This window comes from Lampris incognitus, chromosome 8 (assembly GCF_029633865.1).
Source record: "Lampris incognitus isolate fLamInc1 chromosome 8, fLamInc1.hap2, whole genome shotgun sequence".
Classification (NCBI taxonomy): Eukaryota; Metazoa; Chordata; class Actinopteri; order Lampriformes; family Lampridae; genus Lampris; species Lampris incognitus.
The window spans coordinates 16,626,932-16,654,727 of NC_079218.1; the positions used below are offsets into that span (position 1 = coordinate 16,626,932).

Consider the following 27,796-nt stretch of genomic DNA (forward strand, 5'->3'; position numbering starts at 1 on the left):
ACTTGTCAGTACGGTGAGTTTACATTTGCATAGTTAAAGTTTTGACAGTAAACATGGTACAGTGGGCAGTTTTTGGATGCAAACTGGACCCTGGAGCTTCCTTCCACTGACTACAAAATAAAAAAAATCCCACTATACTGCTGAGATGGGTTGGAATTTATCTACAGATATCGGGCTCACATGCCTGCAAACCTGGAGGGACTGTGTATCTGCAATGCTTATTGCAGTGAGGAGTGTTTTTATAACCTAATGCACAAGTCACTGGGTTTTCACGAGAAGTTAAGTTTTGAAGTCTGATGCTGTGCAGACTATATATCCTGGAACTGCGACTGGGACTCAAGAAACAAACTTTCATAACGAGCCTCATATGAGAACGACAAAATTTAAATCCTGGGTGAAAGTGCACGTGCTTGAGCTCCCAGTTTCAGTGCACCGAATATTTTTTTTAATTTAATTTCTGTGTATGACCAATTAAAAAAAAAAACAGCAAAACGCCAGAAGCTTTTCATAGTCGATGAATGAGAAGCTGACACAGAAAATAAAACACAGCATTTTGTTCTCTTTTCAATTGGTTTTGTATTTTTATTGAATAAATGATTTTAAAAGGTAATAACAATGTTTAAAACTACATTATCATTTTCACAGCCATTGCTTACATACTCACTGATAACCCATCTATATATTTTTTTCACCTTCCCCACACATTTTTTTGTTTCATTTTTCAATTTTTCTTTTTTTGGAGCCAGACTATCATAATAAATGCCCATTTCAAGTCTCGTCACACTAACAGCAATTCAACGGGGAAATAAGGAAGGACCTAGCTCTACAGGGGATGTATTTGAAATTCCCAGTTCATATTCAGTCAACATTTTCAAGTTACTAAAGCAGAGAAAGAGAACCGAAAACGAGGAGGGGGGAAAAAAATCAAAAAGTTGGTATGAGGAGTTACACCAGGTAACCCCTCCCAGCCAGTCAGGTCACTGAAACAGAAAAACTTGTTTTGTACAGTGACAAGTCTTAGAACTCAGTGTCTGAAACATCTAGAACATAGAAAACCACCAAAATAATTTGAAACTAGATCCAAAATATTCCTTTGAAAAGAATTTATTCTGATGTACAAAAACAGTCATTTTCTTTTTTCTTTTTTTAATAAAAGTTCCAAACACATTTATTGTAGTTCTTATTTCATTTGTCATTATCATTATTATTATTGACTCATTTATTCTTCTTTTTTTTCTTTTTCTTTTTTTTTTTACTCATCTATCAGTGCGATTGTATACCAGTGCAGCTACTGGGTCCAGAGTAAAGAAAACAGGTTTTTTTTTTCATTTTTAATGGCATAAAAAATAAGGAAAAATCCATCTTTTATATAAAGTATAACTGCTGGTCTTTAGGGAAAAAAAACATTTAGAAACCCATAAAGCTAGGAGGCACACCATGGGATTTTCTTTTTTTTTTTTAAATTATAGTAATAATAGTAGTAGTAGTAATAATAATAATAATAATAATAGTAAAACAAAACAAGTAACAATAAGATTTGCAACCATTTTCACAATCTTTGATACCATAAAAGGCTTCAGAGATATACTCAATGAAAATTCATTGAACAATTAGGTTGCTGAATAAGTCAAGACAGTTTGGAAGGAAAAAAAAATATCGCACAGAAAAAAAGACAGACAGAAGTTAAGAACATTGTTTTTGCAGGGGTATTTTTGGAAGGACAGGAAGCCAGGCCTGAAGAGCAGCATTTGGGCATGGCCGGTGGCATCTTTGGTTCGGTCGAACATACAAAGGTAACATGAGCTTGAGCATTCCACAGAACTACATGAATGACCAGAGAGGGAATGCTGAGGCTAAACTCTAACCCTGGTATGGAACCAAAAGACAATCTGCTACGGCGAAGAGAAACGCCTTTCCATCATATTCTATGAGGTATCAATACGTCAATGGTTGTCAGTACAAAAGTAGGACTGTGTCCTGTGTATCCTTGGTGAAATGCGAACAAGCATCAAATGGGACACTGAAATATAACGGACTGAAAGTCAAAAGCCAGTTTGGGTGGATGAATGTTAATGTTACGTGTACTTTCTCGACACTGTTAGAGAGGTGTTTGAAACAAAAGCTTAACGAGAGCCCAGAGTCAAAGTAACTCTCCACTGGGCGAAATGTCTAGCCTTGATTTGTCGTACAAGTGGGTCAAATTGACGATTCAATAGCTGAAGGGAAACGGTCAGTCAAGTCAATTTTATTTGTATAGCCCAATATCACAAATTACAAATGTGAATGTGTCAGTGTCAGTACAAATGTGTCAGTGAATATTTCCGAGTGATACCCAATCTAGCAAGAGACTTTAACATTTGAGAAAGGCAACAACCACTTTTACTGTCAACATCCACTAAATGACGGACGTTACACCTTGACAAACGAGGCCATGAGGTTTGGGCCACAGTGAAGGGATGTAGTTAAAGGAGGGAGGTTATTCGTGACTTCTTGTCCTTTCAAACCTGCATGGGTGTTGACTTGCACTGGTAGGAAAACAAAATAACACCTGTTGAGAAAATCTGCATATATCAAGAATATCAAAAGGTAACAAATGCAGAATTTTCTCTTAGTACATTGATGTCAAACTGTGGTAACAACCATAAACAGTACATTCCATAGCCCCTATAAGCCGCTCTATTTTGGAATAGCATCTCCTTCCACTCTTGATTTGATGAGTAACTAACAGGGATATCCTCTACTAAGAGTTTTTCCCCATTGGGATTGAAGCCCAAGATCACCCATATTAGATTCATTGAAAGCATAAAGAGATCCTTAGGGGCTACTATTTGTATCAGAGACAAATCACATTCATTTTTGATGGTATATGTTGTCAGTGGGTTGTCATGGCCAATTTTACAGCAATATATTAAGAGAAAATCTTACACGTAGCATCTTTAAGTATGATATGATCGATGAGTCCGCATGACCAGTCACCAACTGTGACCACCCCAACGTGAGGTCCAATAGCACCATATTTGTCTTCTAAATCTCTTAATGGTTAATACGAGTATCTAATCCATAGATCAAGCATATCATGGATAAAACCATAGGTCTCATACTTATACATACATGCAACATTAGACATTGCATGTGTATACAAAGACATTTATGTAAAAGAACATGGTCAATTTGGTTTTGCAGCAGAAAAATTCAGGTTGTGCTGTATTTAATGGACCAGGAAATGAATGCCAGACTGTTCCACTTGGGAAATGTCTACTTAAGTCCAACTGCATTTGTCACAAAGCTTACCACTGACTGGAAAAAAAAGAAATAGTCTTCCCGTGATTCAGCTACAGCATGTTTCTTGATCTCAAGATTAAAACATTTCAGAGAACAATGGTACTAAATTATAATGTTTCATTAAAATGTGAAGTTCTTTTTACATTTTAAGTTTTGAAAAAGGTGTGAGAATGCTGTTGAGGATCAGTAGCTTGGTTGAACGCGAGTAAATCCAGGTTTGCAGACTAATGAGAAATCCCTTATGCCTTACAAAATATGTTTACATCATCATTCCTGGGATGGAAACATATTTTGGGGGCCTATTTCTACTCTAGGTGTAGGAGACAAGGTTACTGAACAGCACAGGATGTGGTAGAGGAACACTCACAGCACCATGTACTGGTCCATCATTTATTAAATCATTCATTTAAGGCAACACAACTCAAATCTGGGTCATTTCGGGTTACTGTGGATGGAGTGCCAAAAGCCCTTGACATTTTGCATAAAGAAAAATTAACCTGCCAGTTAGTAAAGGCTGTTAAGAAAAAAGATGTTGGTCAAGTACTTGAACCTCTCAAATTCTCCAGTTATTAAAAATTGAAACCAAACATTAAACAGGGGACCACAAGATGATCCTCGACAGTTCAAATACTCGGGTAGGAAAGAAAGCAACCCAACTAGCCTAATGTGTGTGGATGTGACTCACAGCAAGCAACAGTTGAATGGCTTCGTTAGTCCATACAAAGCCCTGACTTTTTTCTTTTTTTTTTTGAAGACTCAACTGTAAGCAGCCTGGCCCCTTGCAAAAATTCTGTTCAAACTAACTTGATTGTTTGTTTGCGCTTACAAACTGCTGAACAGCTGACAAAATAGACCAAAAATACCGACATTTCCTGTGGCACAGACACGCTGATAGTTTAAACTAAATCCAAAGAGCTGCGTCATGGGAACTACTTGAACTCAGAATTTAAACAGCACAATGACATGCAGTGCAAAACAGAATGTCACATTAACATCTGAATACAACATCACGTGTTCAAAGATTACATCCTCTGTGCGTCAAGTGGTATAGTATCTTCAAAATGACATCCTAAAAGGAGCATACTTAGACAAATGAACAGCACAAGGGTACTTTAATACTATAATATCAAGCTGTAATGTGAAACATAGATTCTTTTAAGTTGAGAAATGCAAGAGAATGTCCCCTCAAGGACACAAGGGCACTGTACAGGACATCAAACCAGTGACTGAAACAGTCAGGTTGAACACGTATGCAGTGGTTTAGAAACGCAGCCCTGCCTGGGACTGATAAGTATGTGTTTGGGTTCCTACTTAGAGGACCAGATATATTTGAGGTCACCAATTAAATGGCGTTGAAAGCCAACACATCAAGCCAACCAACCAATTACTTTCACAAAGCGTGGATTAAAAAGACAATATGGCTTTTAGTAGGTACAGCATGTCCCTGTCAATAAGACTCCCTGCCAGTAAACTCTGACCAACAGACACAGTTGCTAATTGAAAGTTAAGCATTCTTCGAGCAGGTTAGATATTTCAATGAATTTGCAGCCATCCCTACTCCCCTTTCCCCCCAAAATAAAGCTCACGCACCCCCAAAGTGCGGGAAGTCAACCCCACTTGATAATCATCTCAGACATGATCGTCCCCAGACAAAATGGCTTCCTCCACATTTATGTAATAATTGAAACAGAAAAAAAGGGAAAGTAGCTTTTAAGACCTAACCAAACAAATGCTTTTCAAGTTTTACAGGTCCATCACAAAACACAATAACTACGAGGGGAAAGTAATCCCAGCATCACAGTAGGGAATCTTTTGGTATGATCCAATTTCTAATTTATTCTAGCGGTTTTCATTTTCTGACAGACCAAAGCCTTTATCCACACACAGAAAAAGCACACACGTGATTGTGAGCTAAAGCAAACACCACCAGTAAAGACTGGTCAAGTCGCATCACAACCCTACAATCTACACTTTGGAGTATACAGATCTCAATATCTATTTCCAACTACAACACTACAAGAGTTTACAAGGCAAAACCCAATCTCAACAGTCAGTTGGTTTTTGCTTTTGAGAGGATTCATGAAATAGAGGGGATACAGCCTTTTAGAACTGCAGTTGCCTTGCTACATGTTATACTTAATGTCTGGCGATTTAACATAAAGAAAAGAAGCATATTTTCCCAAATAAAGAAAACTGTAAAACTGTAGCAAAGCCTTAATATAAGAGTGAGACTAATCCAACTTAAGAGACTTCCTTCCATCCACAGAATCACAAACCTGATTGGGTTTGCTGAAAAGGTAAAGTTTAAGATAATCTAATTTTCCAAAATATCAATGAAAGGGGTTATAGATATCGGTGTGTGTGTGTGTATATATATATATATATATATATATATACATACATACATACATACATATATATATAGATACACACATATGCTGCAAAAACTTAAATGGAGAATGGAGACGAGTAAAAAGAAAAATGTTGATTTCTTGCCATGATCAAATGATGTTTTGTTGCCACCCGTTGCCATGTCAATGTCTGGGAGACAGCCAGCATGGCAACGGAAACTATCATCATAAAATGGTACAGTAGTAGAAATAGCTAGACCAGGAGGGAGCAGGCTCCCCTGGGAAAAGGTCCGCGGAGAGGTCCAATGATTGGTCATGCGGCTCGCTGTCAGGAATAATGGTTGTAGGGTGGTAGAGGGTGCCCGATGCCATTCTGGTAGTGATGGTGCTGGCGGTGGGCGATGTACTCTGCATAACCCATTGTCATCTTCTCGCTACGGTACCTAAGTATGAGTAAAGACAATTTGATAAAAGCTTGTAAGCACTCATGTAGCATTGAAAAAACATTATAACTCATCACAGTCAGTGCACCACTGCAGCAACACAACACAGACCTACAACCAACAGCATCGTCATCATTTTTATCAGGGCCAAAACAACTGCACAAAATTGGGACCACAGAGTAATTCTCTTTTGACACTACAGCAAAAGTATTGGTTTTAATCAGCTGTCTTGGAACTCAAGATATTAGTTTAGATAAACACAGGAAATGTAAAAATATTTTAGCATTATTTATGTTTGCGCCAATACATCTTGGATCATTATTTGTCATTCCTATCATAAATCAATCATATTAATTCTTGCAAGACCAATGTTATGTTAATTATATTTGATTTGGCAGAGCCTTGGCCAAACAGAGTTCCTGTCTGCACACACTCGTCACTTGAGCTAGGTAACCATACCAGAAATAAGTAAGATGATGACTATGAATGAAAATCTTCCTATTAAAGCTGCATGAGGGAATATTTGAACATACAATATTACCTTCAACCCTATTAGTGTTGAAAATAGTCCCCCAAGCTCGAAAGAAAAAAAAAAACAACCCCAACACATTGTGACATGGATTTGCCTGTTTGTCGATTTCTGAGAAGGCCCTGTCATTTTCCGCAAAATCTTCAGTGGCGCTCAGGAAGTCACGTATTTTATGTATTTATAGACTACCATTTATCTAATGTGCATGTTCTATTTACACGTTTTACATTTAAATTTATTACTTTGATTTTGTTGGTTATACACAAATGAGAGAATATAAGTCAGTGTCAGAAGCCATGATCCACGATTGCTTTCTTATGTCATTAAAGCAACATGAAACAGAATTTTGGGAATCGCAGCCAACTATAACAGTGTGCCACTTCATCTGCCACCATTGGATGGAGATTTCCTCTAATGCAGCTTTAAAATATATCTTGGCAAAATGTTTGGAAATTAAATTTGGTGGACCAACTTCATGTGCGCAGCAACGTAACATTCTAAAATCTCAGTAAGTAAATCTTTCAAACAATGTTGATGCCACTGATGCACAGCATAGTCCAGAGGCACCAGCGGCGATCTTTCTCAGGCTGTGTTCACACCTAACATGTAGTGTGGTTTAAACTAGCTCATGCACATTTAACCTGTTTGGTCTGGTTCATTTGGGCAGATGTGAACACATTCAATCAAACTCTGATGCAGAACAAACAACTGCACTGAGACCGCCTGAAAAGGTGGTTCTGTCTTCCAAGTGAACTGCAGTGCGGTTCATTGTGGTGTGAACACTACTAATACCAAACTCAGGAAATCGTGAAAATAGCAGGATTTTCTGAAAATGAAGCATTTTCCCCTCACCATCTGTCCACGTTTGCCATCTTGTCACAATTTGTGATTCAATGTCTGATGGTCTGAATGACCAAAATTCCAAATACTTTTACTTGGGTAATTACAATAATCCATCCATCCATTATCCAAGCTGCTTATCTTCCTCAGGGTCGCGGGGATGCTGGAGCCTATACCAGTAGACATTGGGCGGCAAGCAGGAAGACACCCTGGACAGGCCGCCAGGCCATCACACAGGGCACACACACACATACCTAGGGGCAATTTAGTACGGCTGATTCACCTGACCTACATGTCTTTGGACTGTGGGAGGAAACCGGAGCACCAAGAGGAAATCCACGCAGAGACGGGGAGAACATGCAAACTCCACACAGAGGACGACCCGGGACGACCCCCAAGGTTGGACTACCCCGGGGCTTGAACCCAGCACCTTCTTGCTGTGAGGCGACCGCGCTAACCACTGCGCCACCGTGCCACCCTAATAACAATAATGTATATTTTAATATAGACAGAGTTGTGTTTCATCCCTCATGGACTGCAAATAGTGAGATTTTGTGAGAGTGTGGGACAGATTTATAATTTCCACTCTTTACAGGTTACCAATGCAAAAAAAGTATTGAACTTTGACATAATGCATACTAAGCATAATTTGACACATTTATGTCCAAACAATTCATAATATTCTTAAATTTGAAAAATTGAAGTTATTTTTTTCCAGTGTTGTAAGATTAAAAATTGTTATTTGCACAACTGCTATTGGGAGGGAAAACATTTTACATGCTAAACAAAATAGTTTTTATTAGCAACTCGCTTTGCAAAAGTTCCATAATTAGCTAAATTAAGCAAGGTTCACACTAGGCGACTTTCAATGACAGCCTTCATTTGCATGAACGTAAGTGTTTCTAGAACAGTCACAGCGCACTCCTGTGACAGTCAAGTAGTGTGGCACCCCGGCTAACTCATTTAGTGCTCTTAACAGCCTCCGAGACAAACCCGGTTGATTTTTTTCACCAGTCTAGGGTGGGCTATGTGTCCGTGGCAGTCAAGTCAATGAGCTCTCCAGCGGAAGCTAAATACTGGTTAAATTAGGAAGTCCCTTATTCTCAAAAAAAAAAAAAAAACACAATGCAGCGGGAAGCAATGGTGGTAGAAAATATAGAGTATAAACAGTTCCTCTGTTTTTTGGCTGGCACACACAACATAAGCTGCAGCAACGGCGACAAGTACCTGCTAATTTTCCATTGTTTCGTACTTTCGCACCGTGTTCTTTTTTATCGTGGTGTACTGCACTTTGATTGGCTACCTGAAATAGGCAACTCCATGGTATTTCTCGCAGCATATTACAAGATTTGGATTCACTGTGAAGCATCTCAGGGAGTCTTGTAATCTATCTCCCTCAGCAATTTTCAGTTCTTAAATGTGACATACTCTAGGACAGAAAACTAGTAAGTTGCAGTCCTCAAATGTGAAATGTTCTCTGACTAGAAATTGTGTCTACTTGTTCAGTGTGTACCAGGCTTTAGGCAGACCCATTCTAAACTGCACTGAATTGGCAAGCTATTGAAGTTGGACAATGGACATAAAATTAATATGACTTATTCCCTTTTGCACTCTATAACCAAGTGCCTTGCCTAGTCTTGTGCTCTAAGGAAACTATACTTTTGCATTGATAAAATAAATTCCTGTCAATTAGGGAGACATGTAGCATTTTCTTAAATGCAGTGTGCCCTTCTCAGTCAGTATAACTCATTACCCAGACATGACCCAACAGTAAGGATGACAGCTGGACTGGGGCCACTAAAAGTTCAAGCTCTACCAGTAGCTCAGTCCCAGTTAGGCAAGGCCTTATTAGGGTTTGAGGCAGCACTGAGCATACATTTATTCCAGATCAAAAATCGCATTTCTTGAAAATATTTCATTCTATTAAACTGACCACTAAGTCATCACATACAATGACATTTACAGTGCATCCGGGAAGTAGTCACACCCCTTCACTTTCCCCACATTTTGTTATGTTACAGCCTTATTCCAAAATGGATTAAATTCCTTTTTTTCTCATCAATCAACATACAATACCCCATAATGACAAAGCGATCAAGCTCTGTAAGGTTATATGGGGAGCGTCACCGCACAGCTATTTTCAGGTCTTTCCAGAGATGTTCAATGGGGTTCAAGTCTGGGCTCTGGCTGGGCCACTCAAGGACATTCACAGACTTGTCCTGAAGCCACTCCTTCGTTGTCTTGGCTGTGAGCTTAGGGTCGTTGTCGTATTGAAAGGTAAACCTTTCGCCCCAGTCTGAGGTCCTGAACGCTCTGGAGCAGGTTTTCATCAAGGATCTCTCTGTACTTTGCTCCATTCATCTTTCCCTCGATCCTGACTAGTCTCCCAGTTCCTGCCGCTGAAAAACATCCCCACAGCATGATGCTGCCACCACCATGCTTCACTGTAGGGATGGTATTAGCAAGGTGATGAGAGGTGCCTGGTTTCCTCCTAACGTGACGTTTGGCATTCAGGCCAAAGAGTTCAATCTTTGTTTCATCAGACCAGAGAATCTTGTTTCTGAGAGTCCTTTAGGTGTTTTCTGGCAAACTCCAAGCGGGCTGTCATGTGCCTTTTACTGAGCAGAGGCTTCCGTCTGGCCACTCTACCATAAAGGCCTGATTGGTGGAGTGCTGCAGAGATGGTTGTCCTTCTGGAAGGTTGTCCCATCTCCACAGAGGAACGCTGGAGCTCTGTCAGAGTGACCATCAGGCTCTTGGTCACCTCCCTGACCAAGGCCCTTCTCCCCCGATTGCTCAGTTTGGCTGGGCGGCCAGCTCTAGGAAGAGTCCTGGTGGATCTAAACTTCGTCCATTCACGAATGATGGAGACCACTGTGCTTTTCGGGACCTTCAAAGCTGTAGAAATTTTTTTGTACTCTTCCCCAGATCTGTGCCTCGATACAATCCTGTCTCGGAGGTCCACAGACAATTCCTTTGACCTCATGGCTTGGTTTCTGCTCTGACATGCACTGTCAACAGTGGGATCTTATATAGACAGGTGTGTGCCTTTCCAAATCATATCCGATCAATTGAATATACTACAGGTGGACTCCAATCAAGATGTAGAAACATCTCAAGGATGATCAGTGGAAACAGGATGAACCTGAGCTCAATTTTGAGTGTCATAGCAAAGGGTGTGAATACTTATGTACATGCAATATTTCAGCTTTTTATTTTTAATAAATTTGTTAAAATTTCTACAAAACCTTTTTCACTTTGTCATTATGGGGTATTGTGTGTAGATTGATGAGAAAAAAAAAAGGAATTTAATCAATTTTGGAATAAGGCTGTAACATAACAAAATGTGGGGAAAGTGAAGGGGTGTGAATACTTTCCGGATGCACTGTATATTAGAGATGCACCGATTTCAATTTTCTTGACTCATTCCGATTTCCAATTTGTTAGCAGTCTGACCTGCCGATTCCGATTTTGGCCGATTCCGATTTTTTTTCCTAAGAACAACAATTGACAGCAAACACAAACATTTTTGTAACTTCCAAAGCTACGAACTCCATAATTTTCCACGAAATTATTTTGCACTTTTCATTGTGTGTTGAGAACGGTAGCAGGGGCTGCTGGCTTGCGGCTGGCTCGTTGCTCTTTTTTCCCGCAGTTTTGGCTACCTTGCCTTTGTTATCTTCATCAAATTTGGCATACTCACCGGGGTGGTGGTTTCTTAAGTGTCTGATTAAGTTTGCGGTTCCAAACGTTTTCAACATTAATCCTCCACGTCTTATTTTAATCTTGCATGTGTTGCAAACTGCGAGCTTTGTGTCTTCGTCATCGACGGTGAAAAATTTCCACACTACCGACATTTTGGCTTGCGTGTGTGAGGTTGCAGCCCTGATCTGTCTCGCTGCCTCGGGGTGCGTGCAACGTCACGTATGCGCCATCGTGCGGCGCATGCACGTAGCCCTAATTGACCTTTCGCAAAGTCCCGCCCCCCTTAGTTACTGTTGCGATGCCCGTCAAGCATTTCAGAACTATCCAGGAAGTAGCCGGAAAACACCAAAACACGAAGGAAGAAATCAGCGCATTGTGTGGGTAAAAGTAACAGTAATAATACGTTAGCTGTATTAGCTCTCAATAATAGCTAGTAGCAAGCTGAGCTTGGAGCAGACAGGTATTTTTGTTGATTTTGGATGGATTAAGATGGCCATGGGGTCTGCTATACTGCGACATCTATTGCCGACATTGCGCTTCTTGCGTTCTGGGTTTCGGGAAGGGAAAGAAAATTACACCCCCTCCAAACTTTTCAGATATCTAGTATCCGATTTGCAGATCCCATAGGCACACCATTTCAGCATTTTGTTGTGTGCTTGAAAGCTTGACGGACCGTTGCTAAGGTAGGATTGGACAAGCACCGTTCTGGGGCGGTACTTTGCGAAAGGTCAATTGATCGGCACAGAATCGGATATATGCGTCTGACCGGCCGAGCACGAGTCAAGGCCGATCAGCTTAAAATTGGCCAATTCCGGTCGCGTGCCGATCGATTGGTGCATGTCTACTGTATATGCTTTGCTTCTGATATTTGCGACACTTCTTACCTGGTTAACTTAATGGTCTTCCTGAAGTCATTTGTGATGGGAGCTTTGTAACCTCCCTTTCGAAGTAAGGAATCTATGGTCTGAATGTGGTCCCAACCTATACAAAAAGGGAGGTCATTTCAGAATATTCAAGCTTTCTGAAACCAAGTCTATAAGGTATCAACATGGTGCCTAATGTTTGAGGCACAAACAAAATCTCACCTTGCTCCTTTGCAACTTCTGGTAGGTAGGTGGCGGTGCGTTTTGATCCTTTTTCATTGAAAAACTCTATCCTAATACCATGAACACCCACCTTAAATAAAAGGAGAAAGAAAAAAAAGGTAGAGGACATGAGGCTCTAAAGTTATGAGTCCCCCCCCCCCCAAGTCCATAACTCCAACTGATATTACAAAAGTCTGTCTTCGCTATATTATTTGGATTATGACACAAAACATTAAGATGTGGCTGTATATGACCCTTTGTCCAAGAAAGGAGGAAAACACAAAGGGTCTTCAAGCAAATTAAATGTTAATAAATCCTATGTGGACATTTAAATCATAATCTATTGAAGGAAACAACAAATAAGTGCAACAAAGTATACTATCATGCATTTAGACTTAACAAAGCCTTGACAGCCGATTTTACCGACTTCCAAGAAATTCTTCGTGCTTATAATACAAGTTTCCTGATTCAAGAGAGTAATTTAAGCGGCTGTAGACAACTTTTCAACTTTCCCGCCTAGTTTTTTTATCGTTTGCACCACATTAACTGCCTGACCACTGTCCACAGCAAGAAACAATCGTAAGAATAGAATTTGAACTAGAAACCCCGATCTCAGTGCTCTGATAAAGGCAGAGTAAAACATCCGGTAGTAGGGCTGTGCGATATGACCAAAATCTCACATCACAATATAGGTCATTCATATCACGATAACGATACATATCACGATATAGCACATTTTCTGTAAATTAAATGACTAAATAAATTATATAAAATGACCACATGGAAAGGCCTATTTCTTATTACATTTTGAATTATATACTTGACAAATAAAATGTACTTACTCATATTTGATTATTTTTCTCCTTTTATTTAGAACCTTTGCACAAATTTTCAATTAAGCATGTAACAAAATATAAAATATTAATGTATAACATATAAAAATGTAAATAGAAAACACTTAACTATAGTTGCAAAAAAATAAGTTATAGGCCTAAAATGTGAATATGGCCAAAAACATGAAACCCATCATATAATACCCTAACAGTAGAACTGTTTGAATTGTAGCAGCAAACGAAAAATAAATACAGGCCTCACATAAATATTTGTCTATAAAATACCAAATGTAAACAAGGAACACTTTCAAGTTTAAACTATAGCAGCAAAATAAGGCTCACAATGTAAATCTATAAAATATAACGAGTAAATAAAACATTCCTTCAAGTCTGAATTATAGCGCTATATGAAAACAACCAAAGTGCCGCGAACAAAATAAATATTTGGCAATAATGCTTCAAAATGTTTGCCTTGTGTTGCTAAATCTCAAGAGTTAGTTTTACAGGTTGAGAGCCAGGAATACAAGCTGGTCAACTCTTTCTGGTTTAAGTGATGACCTCTGACATGTCACAGTTACCACTTGTACTGAACTCCCACTCTGATGGGGCACTTGTGGCAGGGATGTACAAATATTTCTTTGCCAACTTGGCCACTAGTAGGAAATGTGCCTCATGCTGCCTCCACCATTCCAGTGGGTTTGTCTCTGGCAGCCTCCACGGTTTGGAAATAGAGGTTGAGCTCCATCTTAATGCACTCTCTCCTTGACTGAGGGGCCATTTGGCTTTACTTTGCTGCTTTTTTAAAGTAGCTGCTCAAAATCTTCTTTTGCATCTTAGCAGGAGCCTCTGCAGCTGATGGGGGGGGGGGCTGCCTCTGCTGATGCTGCCTGTTCAGCCACCAGGCTCTTCAGTTCTGTAGTAGCTCTTGCCTTCATGTAGTCCACCCTCTCTTCTTTAATGTATGTGGTTTTGAACCGAGGGTCAACAAGAGAAGCCATGTCAAGCAGCTCCATTGTGGTCTGGTTATCATACTTCTCATTTAAGTAGTTTAGAATGCCTTCTTTGATGGTCTTGGTGAGCTGAGTGTCGTCATCCTGAGGCTTGAGTACCTGGTTATTGAAAAGATGGAGGACCAGTTTCATGTAGGAAACACTTGTGTTCTGCTCCCCAGACAAGGCATCTGTAAACTCCATGAGAGGACTCAATTCCTTGTTCATGGACTCCAGAACATCCAAGTCCTGCCAAGTTAGGACCAGATGTCATGTTTTCTTGTCAGCATGTAGGAACTGTGAGAGCTTTCTCCTGCTCTATGACCCTTTCAATCATTTTCTGCAGAGAGCCCTACCTGGTAGGGATGGATGTCTGTGATCAGCTGGTGAGCAGGCAAGCCCAGTTCTGCTTGAGCCTTGGCCAGTTCACATCTTCTCTTCCATGAATTACAGAAGGCACTCACCAACTTCCTGCAGATGCCAACTGCTCGTTCCACTTGGGGTAGTTTCAAACTTTGCTCTGTATAAGTAAAAGAGAAGATAAATGTAACATGAATACATTTACATATTACACTTTACAGGGCAGGTAACACATATTACATTTTCTATCAAAATTTTAATTTATAAATCATATTTTATTGTTACTGTATAGAGGTGCACACTAGGGGGCAGGAAAAATCATGACTTGTGAAAATTGTTTACAAAGTCGGGGGAGTATTCTGGATTTTAAGCTTTTAAACTGGCTTTTAAACTTGAGCTCAGAAACTCAATTGCAGACATATTTTGCCATGTATGGCTGTTACTATAAAATCTAAAACGATTCAATACATTAATCCTTCTGACAGAAGTCTAAAATGCATCTTGCATTTATCCCATCACAATCATTACTACACTTCATTACACAGGACGCTTTGCACAAAACATGTTGCCTGGCAATGGTTTTAATTCCTTTACCACAACCAACAAGCTTACTTGTGTTACCACTTGCCGGTAAAAAAACAAAACAAAAAAAAACAAAACAAACAAACACGCCATTCGGGTTTCAAATCGGTTAATTTCAACGGATAGACTGAGCTCTAAATACCATTTTTGGCGAGTCAGGGTTTTAGGAAAAATACGTGATTGTTTTGTAGCAAACTTTTCCCTTAAAACGGGATTTACTTTGACTAAACCCCATTCATCCAAGCTTTTAACAGGCACGTCACATAACAAACATAGCAAACCTCAAGACAGTAAAATACTATGTGGCCTACTATAAGGTTTATTATCACTGAAATATATTTTTACATTGTTTTAGACACTCACCAATGGCTAGATGAAGCCGGTAGCCAAAACACTGCAAGCATGTCCAGTCATTCAGCTGAAGAGCAAGGATGTTGTTCGCGGCATTATCCATGGTGACACAGACCAGGTGATCCTCACGCAATCCCCACGACTCAAGAGGTTCCCTGAGACCTCTGGCTATCATTTTGCCTGTGTGGTCATCTGCCAAATAGCCTGTCTGTAAACACTGACTGCAGAGTGTCCAGTATCGGATGAAGTGCATAGTCAGGCTCATATAGGGATGTGTCGTTCAGCTCATCCACATATCTGTTATTGTAGCGTAGTAGAATACCTTGTGGATTTCCTCCTGTAGTTCAGCCCAACACTCTTAACTCACAAAATCCCGGTTTCTCGACCGTGTAAATTGGAGCCATGTCTTTGTAGACGTAAGTTGCAACGGCAGTCGTTATCTCCTTCCATCTTCATGATTCTTTGACATATGATGTGCCGTGGGCAAAAGCCTCTTTCAACGTCTGAGTCTGGGGTTTGTTTTGAGCAGTCAACTGTGCTTTTGCAGCTCTCATCTGTAGACTCTCTCCATACTGTTTGACATGACTCTTGCGTAGGTGGTAAAAGAGGCTGGTGGTGTTTGAGTCTGATGTGGGGACCGGCGTGCGGCATACTTTGCAAAATACGGTTTTCTGGTCCGTATCAGACTTTTCATACCCAAATGACATCCATATGATAGAAATAGCCCCTCTTTTAGGTACAAGCTCCTCGTTTTGTCCTGGCTGGTCGGAGACTTTCTATTCGGAATTACCCCGTTCTGTGTTTCGTTCACTGTCCTCCATGTTTGTTTGTATTGCCTTCGTGCAAATTTCCTGCCTGCATCCGTGCTGTGCAAAGAGTGGAAAGGTTGTCCAAATGACAAAAAATATTGCCATAAAGACTGTGATTTGCGACACAATGAAATAAACAATAGACCTTAATATGAAACGATATGTTTTCTATCGTCAGACAATATACATAGTCATATCGCACAGCCCTATCCAGTAGTATTAATAAGTAGGCAGGTCGTGTTACTTACTGATCCAGCTGAAAGAATGCCCATTGCATGTCGGTTTGGAACCCTCTCAAGTCCCGGATGTTGTATCGAACTCTGTTTCCCCGTCGAGAGGTTTCCCCCAAGCCAGGGTTCGATACAACACCGGGATGCTTGACTGACCTTAACCTAACTTCAACTAAACCCAAACCTTTAACCAACACTTACCTTAACCTAATCGTAACAGATAGCTAAACTGTTTCCATGCGAATGCTTTCGTCTGGCTAGGGGGGAACAGATCTCAATGGGGAAACAGTTTCGATGCAACACTGGAGCTTGCTCCATCAAGTGAATACCCATTCGAGGTTCACTCTTGTTTTACCTGTTTCTATCACGCTCCCTCTTCAACTTATTTGCCTCCTCCGTCAACAAGGTTCTTTTTCTCTTGCCAGGTAGTTTCCACTTTCACTTCGGTTGTTCCATCGTCTCCCATTTCCGCTACTGGGGATTGCTACTGGGGAAAACAAAAGCGCTATCCTCTTCCTATTTTGGTTGCACAATGGTTGACGCACTTCCTTTATGCCGTAAATCGAGCCTTTGTTTTTCCACGAGATCGTAGCCAGTGGCAGGCAGAATTGCATAGAGAAAGCAAGGCTTATAGGGAACCAATCTAAACACCGATGATGTCACTTTTTATGCCCATTACACTATGCAGTCAATACTTACTTTATAATGATAAGTTAAAGCAAAAAAGCTGTCTACTACCAGATAGTTTTCACTTTCACTTCGGTTGTTCCATCGTCTCCCATTTCCGCTACTGGGGTTTGCTACCGGGGAAAACAAAAGCGCTATCCTCTTCCTATTTTGGTTGCACAATGGTTGATGCACTTCCTTTGTGCTGTAAATTGAGCCATCATTCTCGGACTGGTTTTGAAAGTGGGCTTCCTGTGATCAAATGTTATTTAAAGGTTACAGATAGATGGCCCTGTGATGGACTGACAGCCTGTCCAGGGTGTCTCCCCGCCTGCCGCCCAATGACTGCTGGGATAGGCTCCAGCATCCCCGCAGCCCTGAGAGCAGGATAAGCGGTTTGGATAATGGATGGATAGATGGATGGATGGATGGATGATACCCGGTGGCAGATAGACTTGCATAGAGAAAGTGAGGCTTATAGGGAACCGATCTTAACACCGATGATGTCATTATTTTATGCCCATTACACTATGCAATCAACATTTACTTCATAATGATAAGTTAAAGCAAAAAAGCTGTCTACTGCTGCTTTAACATACAATGTCTGCTCTAAATATGTATGGCTTCCTGCCAGTCAACGTATCAGCCAGCTGATCAGATTTTGATAACAGTCCTTTTGATTTATGACTAAAAGCTAATTTAGGTTAGGGCTTATGTTTTGACTGCCATTGCTATTTAAAAGAACTGCTGTTGTTCAATAATAATGATCATACACCGGTGCCATTCACCCGAGCATGTGACCAGAGAGGAACAAAATCAGACCCTAGTTCCTGAGCAGGAAGCTGAGCATGTCACAAGGTTTTGGTGAAACAAGGATAAAATTGTGCCATAGGGGTTTTCTGGGCAATGAAAATTGCACTCTGCCCCCCCGATCAGTGCTCATAATTGCGCACATAGATGACATGAAATTTCATTGACACGGATCTTCTTTCTTAGGGCACTAACTAGTGTACCTTTTTTATCAGCTAGAGCCACTGGCTGTTCTTTTCAGAGGCTGTATTTATGAGTGACGCAGGACCTGAACACAAATCTCTTATTCTGACTAAACCAACAGTAATGTGGCTTACACAGGGTGTACCCTGGCTTTTTAGACTCAGTGTCCAGCTGAGAAATTTCAAGATCTAGTATAAATGATCTACAACACAACCCAGTGAGACAATCTCTGCAGTGTAAAGACAGTACTTGAAGCTGAGCATCAACAAAATGTCACTGGTCTACGTGGACTTGGACTTCTCAATCCAATGCCTCCTCTATAGCTGCCCTAACTAATGCTTTATAAAATAATTGTAAATAGTAGTGATTTATAAATTAATAGTTTATCGAATCTTTTTGGATTTTTCCCCACAACATTCCTAACCTGCAGAGGGTTAGGAATGTTGTGGGGAAAAAAATCAAGGCATGGGATTATCTTGCTTAAGTGGTATAGAGATGGTGTCAGTTCATGTACTTTGAAGTGCTGCTGCCATTTATTACAACAGTTGATAAAGACAAAAAGTATAACAACCTTTCAAAACACTAAGTTTAAATCCTAACAGGACGTGCAAGCATTGCTGCATGAGAAAAAGGGGAAAGGTTGAGAGGCCTCTGAAACGGCATTAGACTAAAGGACACCGAAACCACCAAAACTCAATATAAATGAAACTGTTTTAACGGTGGGATGGTGGCTAGTGATTTCTTCTGAGACTCCTCTTAAGCCAACCATCTCACCTCCCAGTCAAGGTAATCACCGACGTCTTCAAAGTTGGTGAGAAGAGACACTGAGCAGAAGAGGCGAGGCAGCTCATCCCTTGTCATGGGGGGGAAGCGGCTGTCTTTAAGGGCACTGTCAAAAAAAAAAGAAAGCGCAAAACCCAAAGTCTATGGTAAAAAGCGATTTAGGAAATTGTTATCACAAAGTCGGTGTAAAATCAGTGCTCTTGTGCCCAAGTGTGATTTATACAGGGGTGGCCTTTATAAAGCCCAGGTATTCCACAACGAGACACATACTGATGATTGCTATGGTTTTATAGTGATAAAATGGCTGGGGGTTAGGGTTACTTTTGTGATTAACAAATAAAATCAACTTTATGAACAGTGTCTGGAGAGTAGATCATCTCCATGATGACTTGGTCTAACATATGGTAGTGTCAAGGGATAGTCCTGTGCAAAGGTTTTGGTGTGAATCGCCTACTTTGTGGCATGGACCCTGATCAGGATGCCATAATAGTGCAAGGTGATGCATGAAAATGTATTCAAAATGGACTATTGAGAACATAAACATCCTAATACAGAATTACAACTTTTAGGGCAATTTCCCTTCTCTAAAAACAGAAGAACAAAAGTACTGACACACCATCTTAATACACTCATGGGAGTGTGATCATTAATTCTTTATAATCCTAGTTACTGGAATCAATGTCATCCATAGGTGAGAATGAAAATGTTATACTCATTAGTGAGAGGATATTACATATCAATGAAAAACCTCAATGATTAGTCACCAACTAAAAGCACTAATTATAATATTAAAATCAGCCAATTGTGGTCAAGCATGGGATAAATTAATATATCTTGGGTGTACTTTATTAGTTGATGCTCTGTCACACAAGAGAATTTGTAGAACTAGCAATATCAATTCCTACATTCTCTTAACTTCCACTGAACAGAGAGAAGAAGAAAAAACAACAGCTCTACATCTCACTCCAAATGCATGCACTAAAGAGTATCTAGTCTACAAATTTAGACATAAATTGACTGAATTTTGTTTAATTACCTGGTTAGGGTGTACTCCCTGAGTCCTGAGTGCAGATTCATGGCAGAAAATGTACCTATACAACCCCTCAACCGCTTGTCTCTGCCTATTTTCCACGTGACAAACAGTGGGCTGAAAAAGAAAGAAAACGGTATTTAGAAAATGTGAATAACATACTGAAAGCATGAAAAGGTCTGACCTCTAAAGTCCCATGGCCACTTCTTGGGCCACTTTTTATGAGTTCATGAAGTGAGTGAAATTTCTCCCTTTGAAAGTGATTCAAACTTGACTCAGTAATTCCAATTTATTTCTTGAGTCCAGAACCGTTAGAAGAAGAAAAAAAACAGCTCAATTTTAAGCTACAATCCTGAGGATTGTAATTTTGTTTAATTTACTGACACTTATGACGATATTGGGAATTGCAATGATGTTTGGACACTCCAAATCCAAGAGATCCATTTAAGTCACACAGTGCGGTTGTGTCCTTCTCCACCACAAAAAAAACACAAAAAAAAAAAAACCTGAGTTTTGGCTATCAATGCTATAGTATGTGCAGAGAAAAGTGTTCAACAACCTTGATCTACATGTTTGCTTGCTTGCTTCTTCAAATTTGCCACCATCTGCCTTGATGTAAAAATTCTTGAAGACGTAAAATGCTATGTGCCATTTTTCCTAGTCAAGTCTTACCCAACCCTTAACTATTTAAGTGAGTAACTACAAAAGCACCATGGCTATTCAAAGGCTTAGCTAATGTCTTATATACACCAGCAATAGACAGTATCAAAAAGGACAACATTTTGCACGTACATTTTCCAGAATGAAGCATTTACAAGTTTAAAATTGATTCTCAATGGTTTGTATTCAATTTCTTTTTTCATGTTCCTATGACATTTAAAAAAAACAAACTACCCAGAGACAATTTTCACACAACAAAAATGTAGACTCTGTTGCACTAGTGGATTACTAACGGAGGCTACGTTTTCAGCCTGTGACATAAACTGGATGCTTTTGATATGAGTTTTGAGGTAACACCCCAATTAATCTGTGAGCATATCTAAATGGTCTCAAAATATACAGGAGTATGGCACAAGGATTTCTTGAAAAATAAAAAAAAAGTATGGCTGTCAACCAGCCTTAATTGTCAATAAATATTCTATTGGTTAGTGGTGCAAATGTTTCAAAGGAAATAATGCATATTGTGTGCACACTGTCTGACATTAGGACAACAAAATGCAAAAACACAATGTCTCCAAATTCCCAGTTGTTCTTCAATTTTCTCCTTAAGCTCATTAGTTAACATTCGATTACCAAGATTCATCAGTGCTTTCTTAGCACACCATTTTAACATAAATGTTAACAGTACAGATAAAATGGTAGACCCAATTCAATTTTAACAAAATGGTACCTGTGCTTAAAGAGGTCGCTTTGAATGTTTCATTTTTTTAAATGCTACTTTATCAAAAAACTTAAAGAGTTCAATACAATTTTTTTGTGAATTAGGTAAACAGATGTCCGCATACTTATAATGATCACAGCTAAAATAACAATGGTTTTGGGTAGGATAATCGGGAATACTTTGTCATTTTACTTCATGCACTTGCGTACATGAAATGAAACAAAATGCTGTTTTCCCCCAGCAGTACAAGACAAAGACAAAAACACATTCAAAAAAAAAAAAAACTACAAGAACACACATATCCAAACTAACACATATATCAAAACTAAACAAAGAATGTTGTCTTGGAAAAACGCACTATTCCCTATTCTTAGAAATATAACATGCCATACCCTATACTCAGAATAATATACTGCCGATAAAAATAAACCCTGTATTTGAAAAAGACACCAAACTTGTTATGTTAATCCTGATATATTTATAGGAGGTATTGTTTGCTGTAGATCCAAAAGTATTGGTAAGCTATTTCATGCCTTTTTAAAATCATCAAATACTACATTTGATAGGAGAAAAATAAATATTGCTAAAATAATTACCTAATAATCCCACTCAAGGTAGGAAAAAGTATTCATTACAAGTTTTAATTTTTAATATACATTTTAATTTGGCTGCCACTAATTTTTACAATTAATGCTGCTTACTCACACCATATTCACCTTGATATGGCTTTATAATTAAGCAGGCAATAAAAAGGGCTGGATAACTGCCACAAAAGATTATGCTGACAATGCATTTTGACCCCCCCCCCTTTTTTTTTAGAGGGTTAGTGTTATTTTTATTCATTCTGTTATTATTTTTACTCGTTTATTTGGTCTTATTCTTACTTTTGCCTTGTCTGGTTTTATTTCTTTGTAAAGCACTTTGTAACATTGTTTAAGAAAAGTCCTATATAAATAAAGTTATTATTTTTGTATTTTGCACTCATACTTTCTCGCAGTTAAGTAGAGGCAGGTGGTATTTCTCACATCGAGGAACAAATAATCTATAACAAGTAATTTATAACAATGATCTTTGAAACAGCTTTTTTATATTATTCTTCATTGACGGTACCAAATCAATGACCCTAACATTTCTCTACATTTAGTGAATAATTTGTGCATATTTTCAGGTTTTATTTTTCATTACTTGACAACAATTTTGGTTGAATAAAAGATAAAAGGAAGGAATGCATGCCGATACATTTCTCCCTTTATTTTTTGCAATGTATTGGATGAGCTCCATCACAATCTCTTTGTATGCAAATATTACTTGGCCTATATTACAACATAAATTTTACAAATTCTACAATAACATAGAGCTGCTACTTAACAGCTGGCTTAAATTGTAAAGTTCCATCTACATTCTACAAATTTACAAAAGCAAGCTAAAAGCTTGAAATTGTGTCTGGTAAATTATGTCATCTATCAGCCACTTAAGCAAAATACAAGCTATCATTCAAAGGTAATAATGTATTCTAAAAAAAAATCATGAGGGAGCCAAAATAAAAATGCTAAGAGAATTTAGGGTAATCTAACCCCATGCCCAGTGGTGAGGGTAACTAAACTCAGTTATAGGATATGTATGTATTCTATTGATTTAAATGTCACTTTGTTACAGCTACGAAATGACCAGCTGTAAAACTGAAAGCTCTTGTATAGTCAAATAGTGAGCCACCATCAAGCGAGCCAAAACCCACCATTGGTATATACTGACGAACCAAAACATTATGCCCACTCACAGGTGAACCGAATAATGTTGATCATCTCCAAACAGGACACATGTCAAGGTCTAGGTAGATTAGATTACTACTTTTGGCTGCTCCCGTTAGGGGTGGCCACAGTGGATCATCCGTTTCCATTTCTTTCTAGGTAGATCAGATGTTAAGCAAAAAATCAGTTCAAGAGAAATGGGCAGGAGGAAAGACTTGAGTAGCTTTGATAAAGGCCAAATTGTTATGGCCAGGTGACTGAGTCAGAGCACCCCTGAAACGGCAAGGTTTGTGGGGTGCTCCCAGGCAGCAACGGTGAGTACCTACCAACAGTGGTCCAAGGAGGGAAAACCACAATCCGGCAACAGGGTGTTGGGTGCCCAAGGCTCATCGATGAGCAAGGGCAACGAAGGCTATCCCATCTAGTCCAAACCAACAGAAGATCTACTGTGGCACAAGTCACAGCAACGAAAGGAATGTGTCACAACACAGTGCAATACACCCCACTTTGTATGGGACTGAATAGCCGCAGACTGTTCAGAGTGCCCATGATGACCCCTGTCCATGGTCGAAAGCACCTACAATGAGCACGCGAGCTTCAGAACTGGACCGTGGAGCAGTGGAAGAAGGTTGTCTAGTCCAATGAGTCCTGTTTTCTTTTAGATCACGTGGATGGCTGTGTACATAGGTAAGTAATAGCAACAGGATGGACTATGGGAAGACGACAAGCTGGTGAAGGAGTGTGATGCTCTGGGCAACGTTCTGCTGGGAAACCCTAGCCATTCATGTGGACATTATTTGACAGGTGCCACCTACCTAAACATTGTTGCAGACTAGGTACACCCCCCTTCATGCCAATGGTATTCCCTGATGGCAGTGGCCTCTTTCAGCAGGATAATATGCCCTGCACACTGCACACATTGGGCCCCATTCATCAATCGTTCAAGTTAAATCAAGTCAAATTTATCCATAAAGCACATTTAAAAGTAACCCACATTGGCCAAAGAGATGTACAGACCAGGTAGCGAAAATACAAATACAAGAAACACCGACATAGAAAACAAGGCACATAGCTCGTAGGCACGAATAAACAACACATGGGCATATAGGCACAAGCCAGAAATCAGCCACATCAGGAGGGTTCAAACACTAGTGAACAAAAAGTAAGTTTTGAGCCGGGGCTTAAAAGAGTCAATGGAGGGGGACAGATCTTATAGGGAGGGGAATGCTGTTCCACAGTCGAGGAGTGGCAACCACAAAGGCGTGGTCACCCCTGAGCTAAAGTTCAGACTGCAGGACAGCAAGGAGTCCCAAGTCAGCCGACCTGAGGGACCTGGAGGTAGAATAGAGGGTTAAAAAGTCTGTGATATAGGATAGAGGCAGCCCATTTACAGCTTTATAAACAAACAGGGAACCTTAAAATCAATTCTGAACTGCACATGCAGCCAGTGGAAAAAGGCCAGGACAGGGGTAATATGGTCTATCTTCTGAGTACCTGTCAGGAGCCTGGCTGCAGCATTCTGGACCAGTTGCAGGCGGGACAGGGACTGCTGCTGGAAAAAAAACTGGCGTTCACTACTGCATTAACTTGCTTGTCAAACTTGACGGTGGAATCAAATATCACACCAAAGTCTGTGACATGAGGTTTGACGAGGGTGGACAGGTAGCCAAGACTGTTGGTATACACTTTAACGGAGTCAGGGGGGGGGCAAATAGGACAACGTCAGATTTACCGTCATTCAGCTTTAGGAAGTTTTGTGCCATCCAGCAATTCATGTCCTCAAGGCAGTTCAAGAGGCTGAATAGATTGGACTGATTGTTTCTTTACAGGGGGAGAAAAGTAGGGGTGGGAATCTTTCAGAATCTCACGATCGATTCGATTTTGATTCTTGGGGTCACAATTCAATTGAAAATCAATTTTTGATTCACAAGGATTAAAAAGGTAGGCTAGGATGTAAACCATTTCAAGGCAGAGCCATTAACACCAACCCCGTACTGGAGATGGTCTATTAAAATGTCATGATCCACAGTATTGAACGGTGCGCTGAGGTCAAGAAGAATTAGTCACACAGTCACCGAAATCGGTAGAGAGGAGCAGGTCATTGTACACTTTCAGCATGGCAGACTCTGTGCTATGATAAGCCTTAAAACCTGACTGAAATCTTTCCAAGATGTTGTTTTGGTGTAGATAGGGCAGCAATTGACTGAGAATGACCTTTTCAAGACCCTTTGATAGGAATGGAACTTTAGAAATAGGTCTGTAGTTACTAGGTAAGTAAGATAGGGTCTAAGTTGGGGTTTTTCAGGAGGCGCTGGACCTCCGCATGCTTGAAACAGATTGGAATGGTACCAGTGGCCAGGGAGCTGTTGATAATGGAGAGGATGCTGGGCCCGGCTATGTCAAAGACATCCTTCAGGAGGGCAGTAGGGACAATGTCATGGGGAAAGGTTGTAGGTTTCATGATGGAAATAATCTTTGTACAGGTAGGTAGTGTGACCAGTGAGACAGCTAAGTGATGGGTGGGGTCATTCTTAAATCCTCTACTTTGCAAATGAATTTTTTTTTAAATTCTTCACACTCAATGGGGGACATATCTAAGCTCGTACTGGGAGCAGCGCAGATGACAGAATTTATGGTACTGAATAAGACCTTAGGATTATGAGTATTGTTGGAAATTAGGTCAGAAAATACTTTGCTCTTGCAGCCTTAACTGTTTCTTGATATCTGTGAAGATTGTTTTTCAAAATGTCAAAGGAAATGTATTCCTTCACTTTTGTTTGGATATTCTGCACTCCCTCCTCAGGGATCTGGTGGCATCATTAAGCCAAGGCAGACCTTTAGGCTTAGGCTTTTTCAATTTAAGGGGAGCAACAGTATTCAGAATAGGAAAGCAGGTGGTATTAAATAGGAAGTGAGTTCCTCAGTACTGAGAACTGAGATGGGGGGGGGAGGGGCTCAATAGTGCATATATTTGGATCAGATATGAGAGCCTCAGAGAACCTATTGGCAGTCGAAGAGTTAATGTAGTGAGAACAACATACAGTGAGATAAGATTTAGTAGAAGAGAACGGCAAAGATGCATCAAATATGACAGCACTATGATTTGACACAGAAGCATCAATTATAGCCACATTGCACATCGGAAAACCAAACAATGACTAGGTTGAGTGTATGGCCTAGCTTGTCAGCAGGACGAGTGGTAAGCAGAGCAAGATTAAAGGACTTAATAAGATGTATAAAATCACTTATGAGAGGCCTAGCGGGACAGCAAACATGAATATTAAAATCACTATGAATCAGAACTCAATCAAAGTTTGGCATAGTGTTTGAAAGGAAGCCCGCACATTCAGTGATCAAGTCTCTATGGATTTTTATTGTCAGAGTGGTGAGTATGGAGCTGGAAACTGAAGGTGTATTGATGAATGTTATCAGTGCATATGCCCTGCAAGTTGGGTGTGAGATGGAAGAGAAAGAAAAATTCTGGAGCGAGTTGGATGAAGTCGTGGAGAGTGTACCCTAGGAGGAGAGAGTGGTGATTGGAGCGGACTTCAATGGGCATGTTGGTGAAGGGAACAGAGATGATGAGGAGGTGATGGGTAGGTATGGTGTCAAGGAGAGAAATGTGGAAAGACAGATGGTGGTGGATTTTGCGAAAAGGATGGAAATGGCTGTGGTGAATACATATTTCAAGAAGAGGGAGGAACACAGGGTGACGTACAAGAGTGGAGGAAAGTACACACAGGTGGACTACAGCTTATGTAGAAGGCACGATCTGAAAGGGATTGGAGACTGCAAGGTGGTGACAGGGGAGAATGTAGCTAGGCAGCATCGGATGGGAGTCTGTAGGATGGCTCTGGAGATCAAGAAGAGGAAGCGAGTGAAGGCACAGCCAAGGATCAAATGGTGAAAGCTGAAGAAGGAAGACTGTTGTGTGGAGTTCAGGGAGGAGTTAAGACAGGCACTGGGTGGTAGTTAAGAATTACCAGATGGCTCGGCAAGCACTGAAGAAATAGTGAGGGAGACAGCTAGGAAGGTACTTGGTGTGTCATCAGGACAGAGGAAGGAAGACAAGGAGACTTGGTGGTGGAATGAAGAAGTACAGCAAAGTATACAGAGGAAGAGGTTGGCAAAGAAGAAGTGGGATAGTCTGAGGGATGAAGAAAGTAGACAGGAGTACAAGGAGATGCAGCAAAAAGCAAAGAGAGAGGTGGCAAACGCAAAAAAAGGCATATGGTGAGTTGTATGAGAGGTTAGACACTAAGGAAGGAGAAAAGGAGTTGTACCGATTGGCTTGACAGAGGGGCTGAGCTGGGAAGGATGTGCAGCAGGTTAGGGCAATCAAGGATAGAGATGGAAATGTGTTGACAAGCGAGGAGTGTGCTAAGAAGGTGGAAGGAGTACTTTGAGGGACTGATGAATGAAGAAAGTGAGAGAGAGAGAGAAGGTTGGATGATGTGGGGATAGTGAATAAGGAAGTGCGGTGGATTAGCAAGGAGGAAGTGAGGGCAGCTATGAAGAGGATAAAGAGTGGAAAGGCAGTTGGTCCTGATTACAAAACTGTGGAGGCATGGAGATGTTTAGGAGAGATGGCAGTGCAGTTTTAAACAAGATTGTTTAACACAATCTTGGAAAGTGAGAGGATGCCTGAGGAGTGGAGAAGAAGCACACTGGTACCGATTTTCAAGAATAAAGGCGATGTGCAGAACTGCAGCAACTACAGAGGTATAAAGTTGATCAGCCACAGCATGAAGATGTGGGAAAGAGTAATAGAAGCTAGGTTAAGAGGAGAGGTGATTATTAGCATGC

At 40.2% G+C, this 27,796-nt stretch overlaps 1 protein-coding gene across 1 annotated transcript in view; it reads right to left on the reverse strand.

Moving 5' to 3' along the window:
• Positions 1–725: 725 nt before the first annotated feature.
• The window catches only part of ammecr1 (AMMECR nuclear protein 1), a 40,940-nt gene continuing 13,869 nt past the window's right edge, over positions 726–27,796 (reverse strand). The window contains exons 2-6 of the mRNA XM_056284470.1: positions 19,868–19,978; positions 18,823–18,937; positions 12,236–12,326; positions 12,035–12,131; positions 726–6,076 (exon numbers count right to left, since the gene is read on the reverse strand). Coding sequence (XP_056140445.1) covers positions 5,962–6,076; positions 12,035–12,131; positions 12,236–12,326; positions 18,823–18,937; positions 19,868–19,978 — 529 coding nt within the window. The 3' untranslated portion in view covers positions 726–5,961. The remainder of the gene's footprint in view (positions 6,077–12,034; positions 12,132–12,235; positions 12,327–18,822; positions 18,938–19,867; positions 19,979–27,796) is intronic.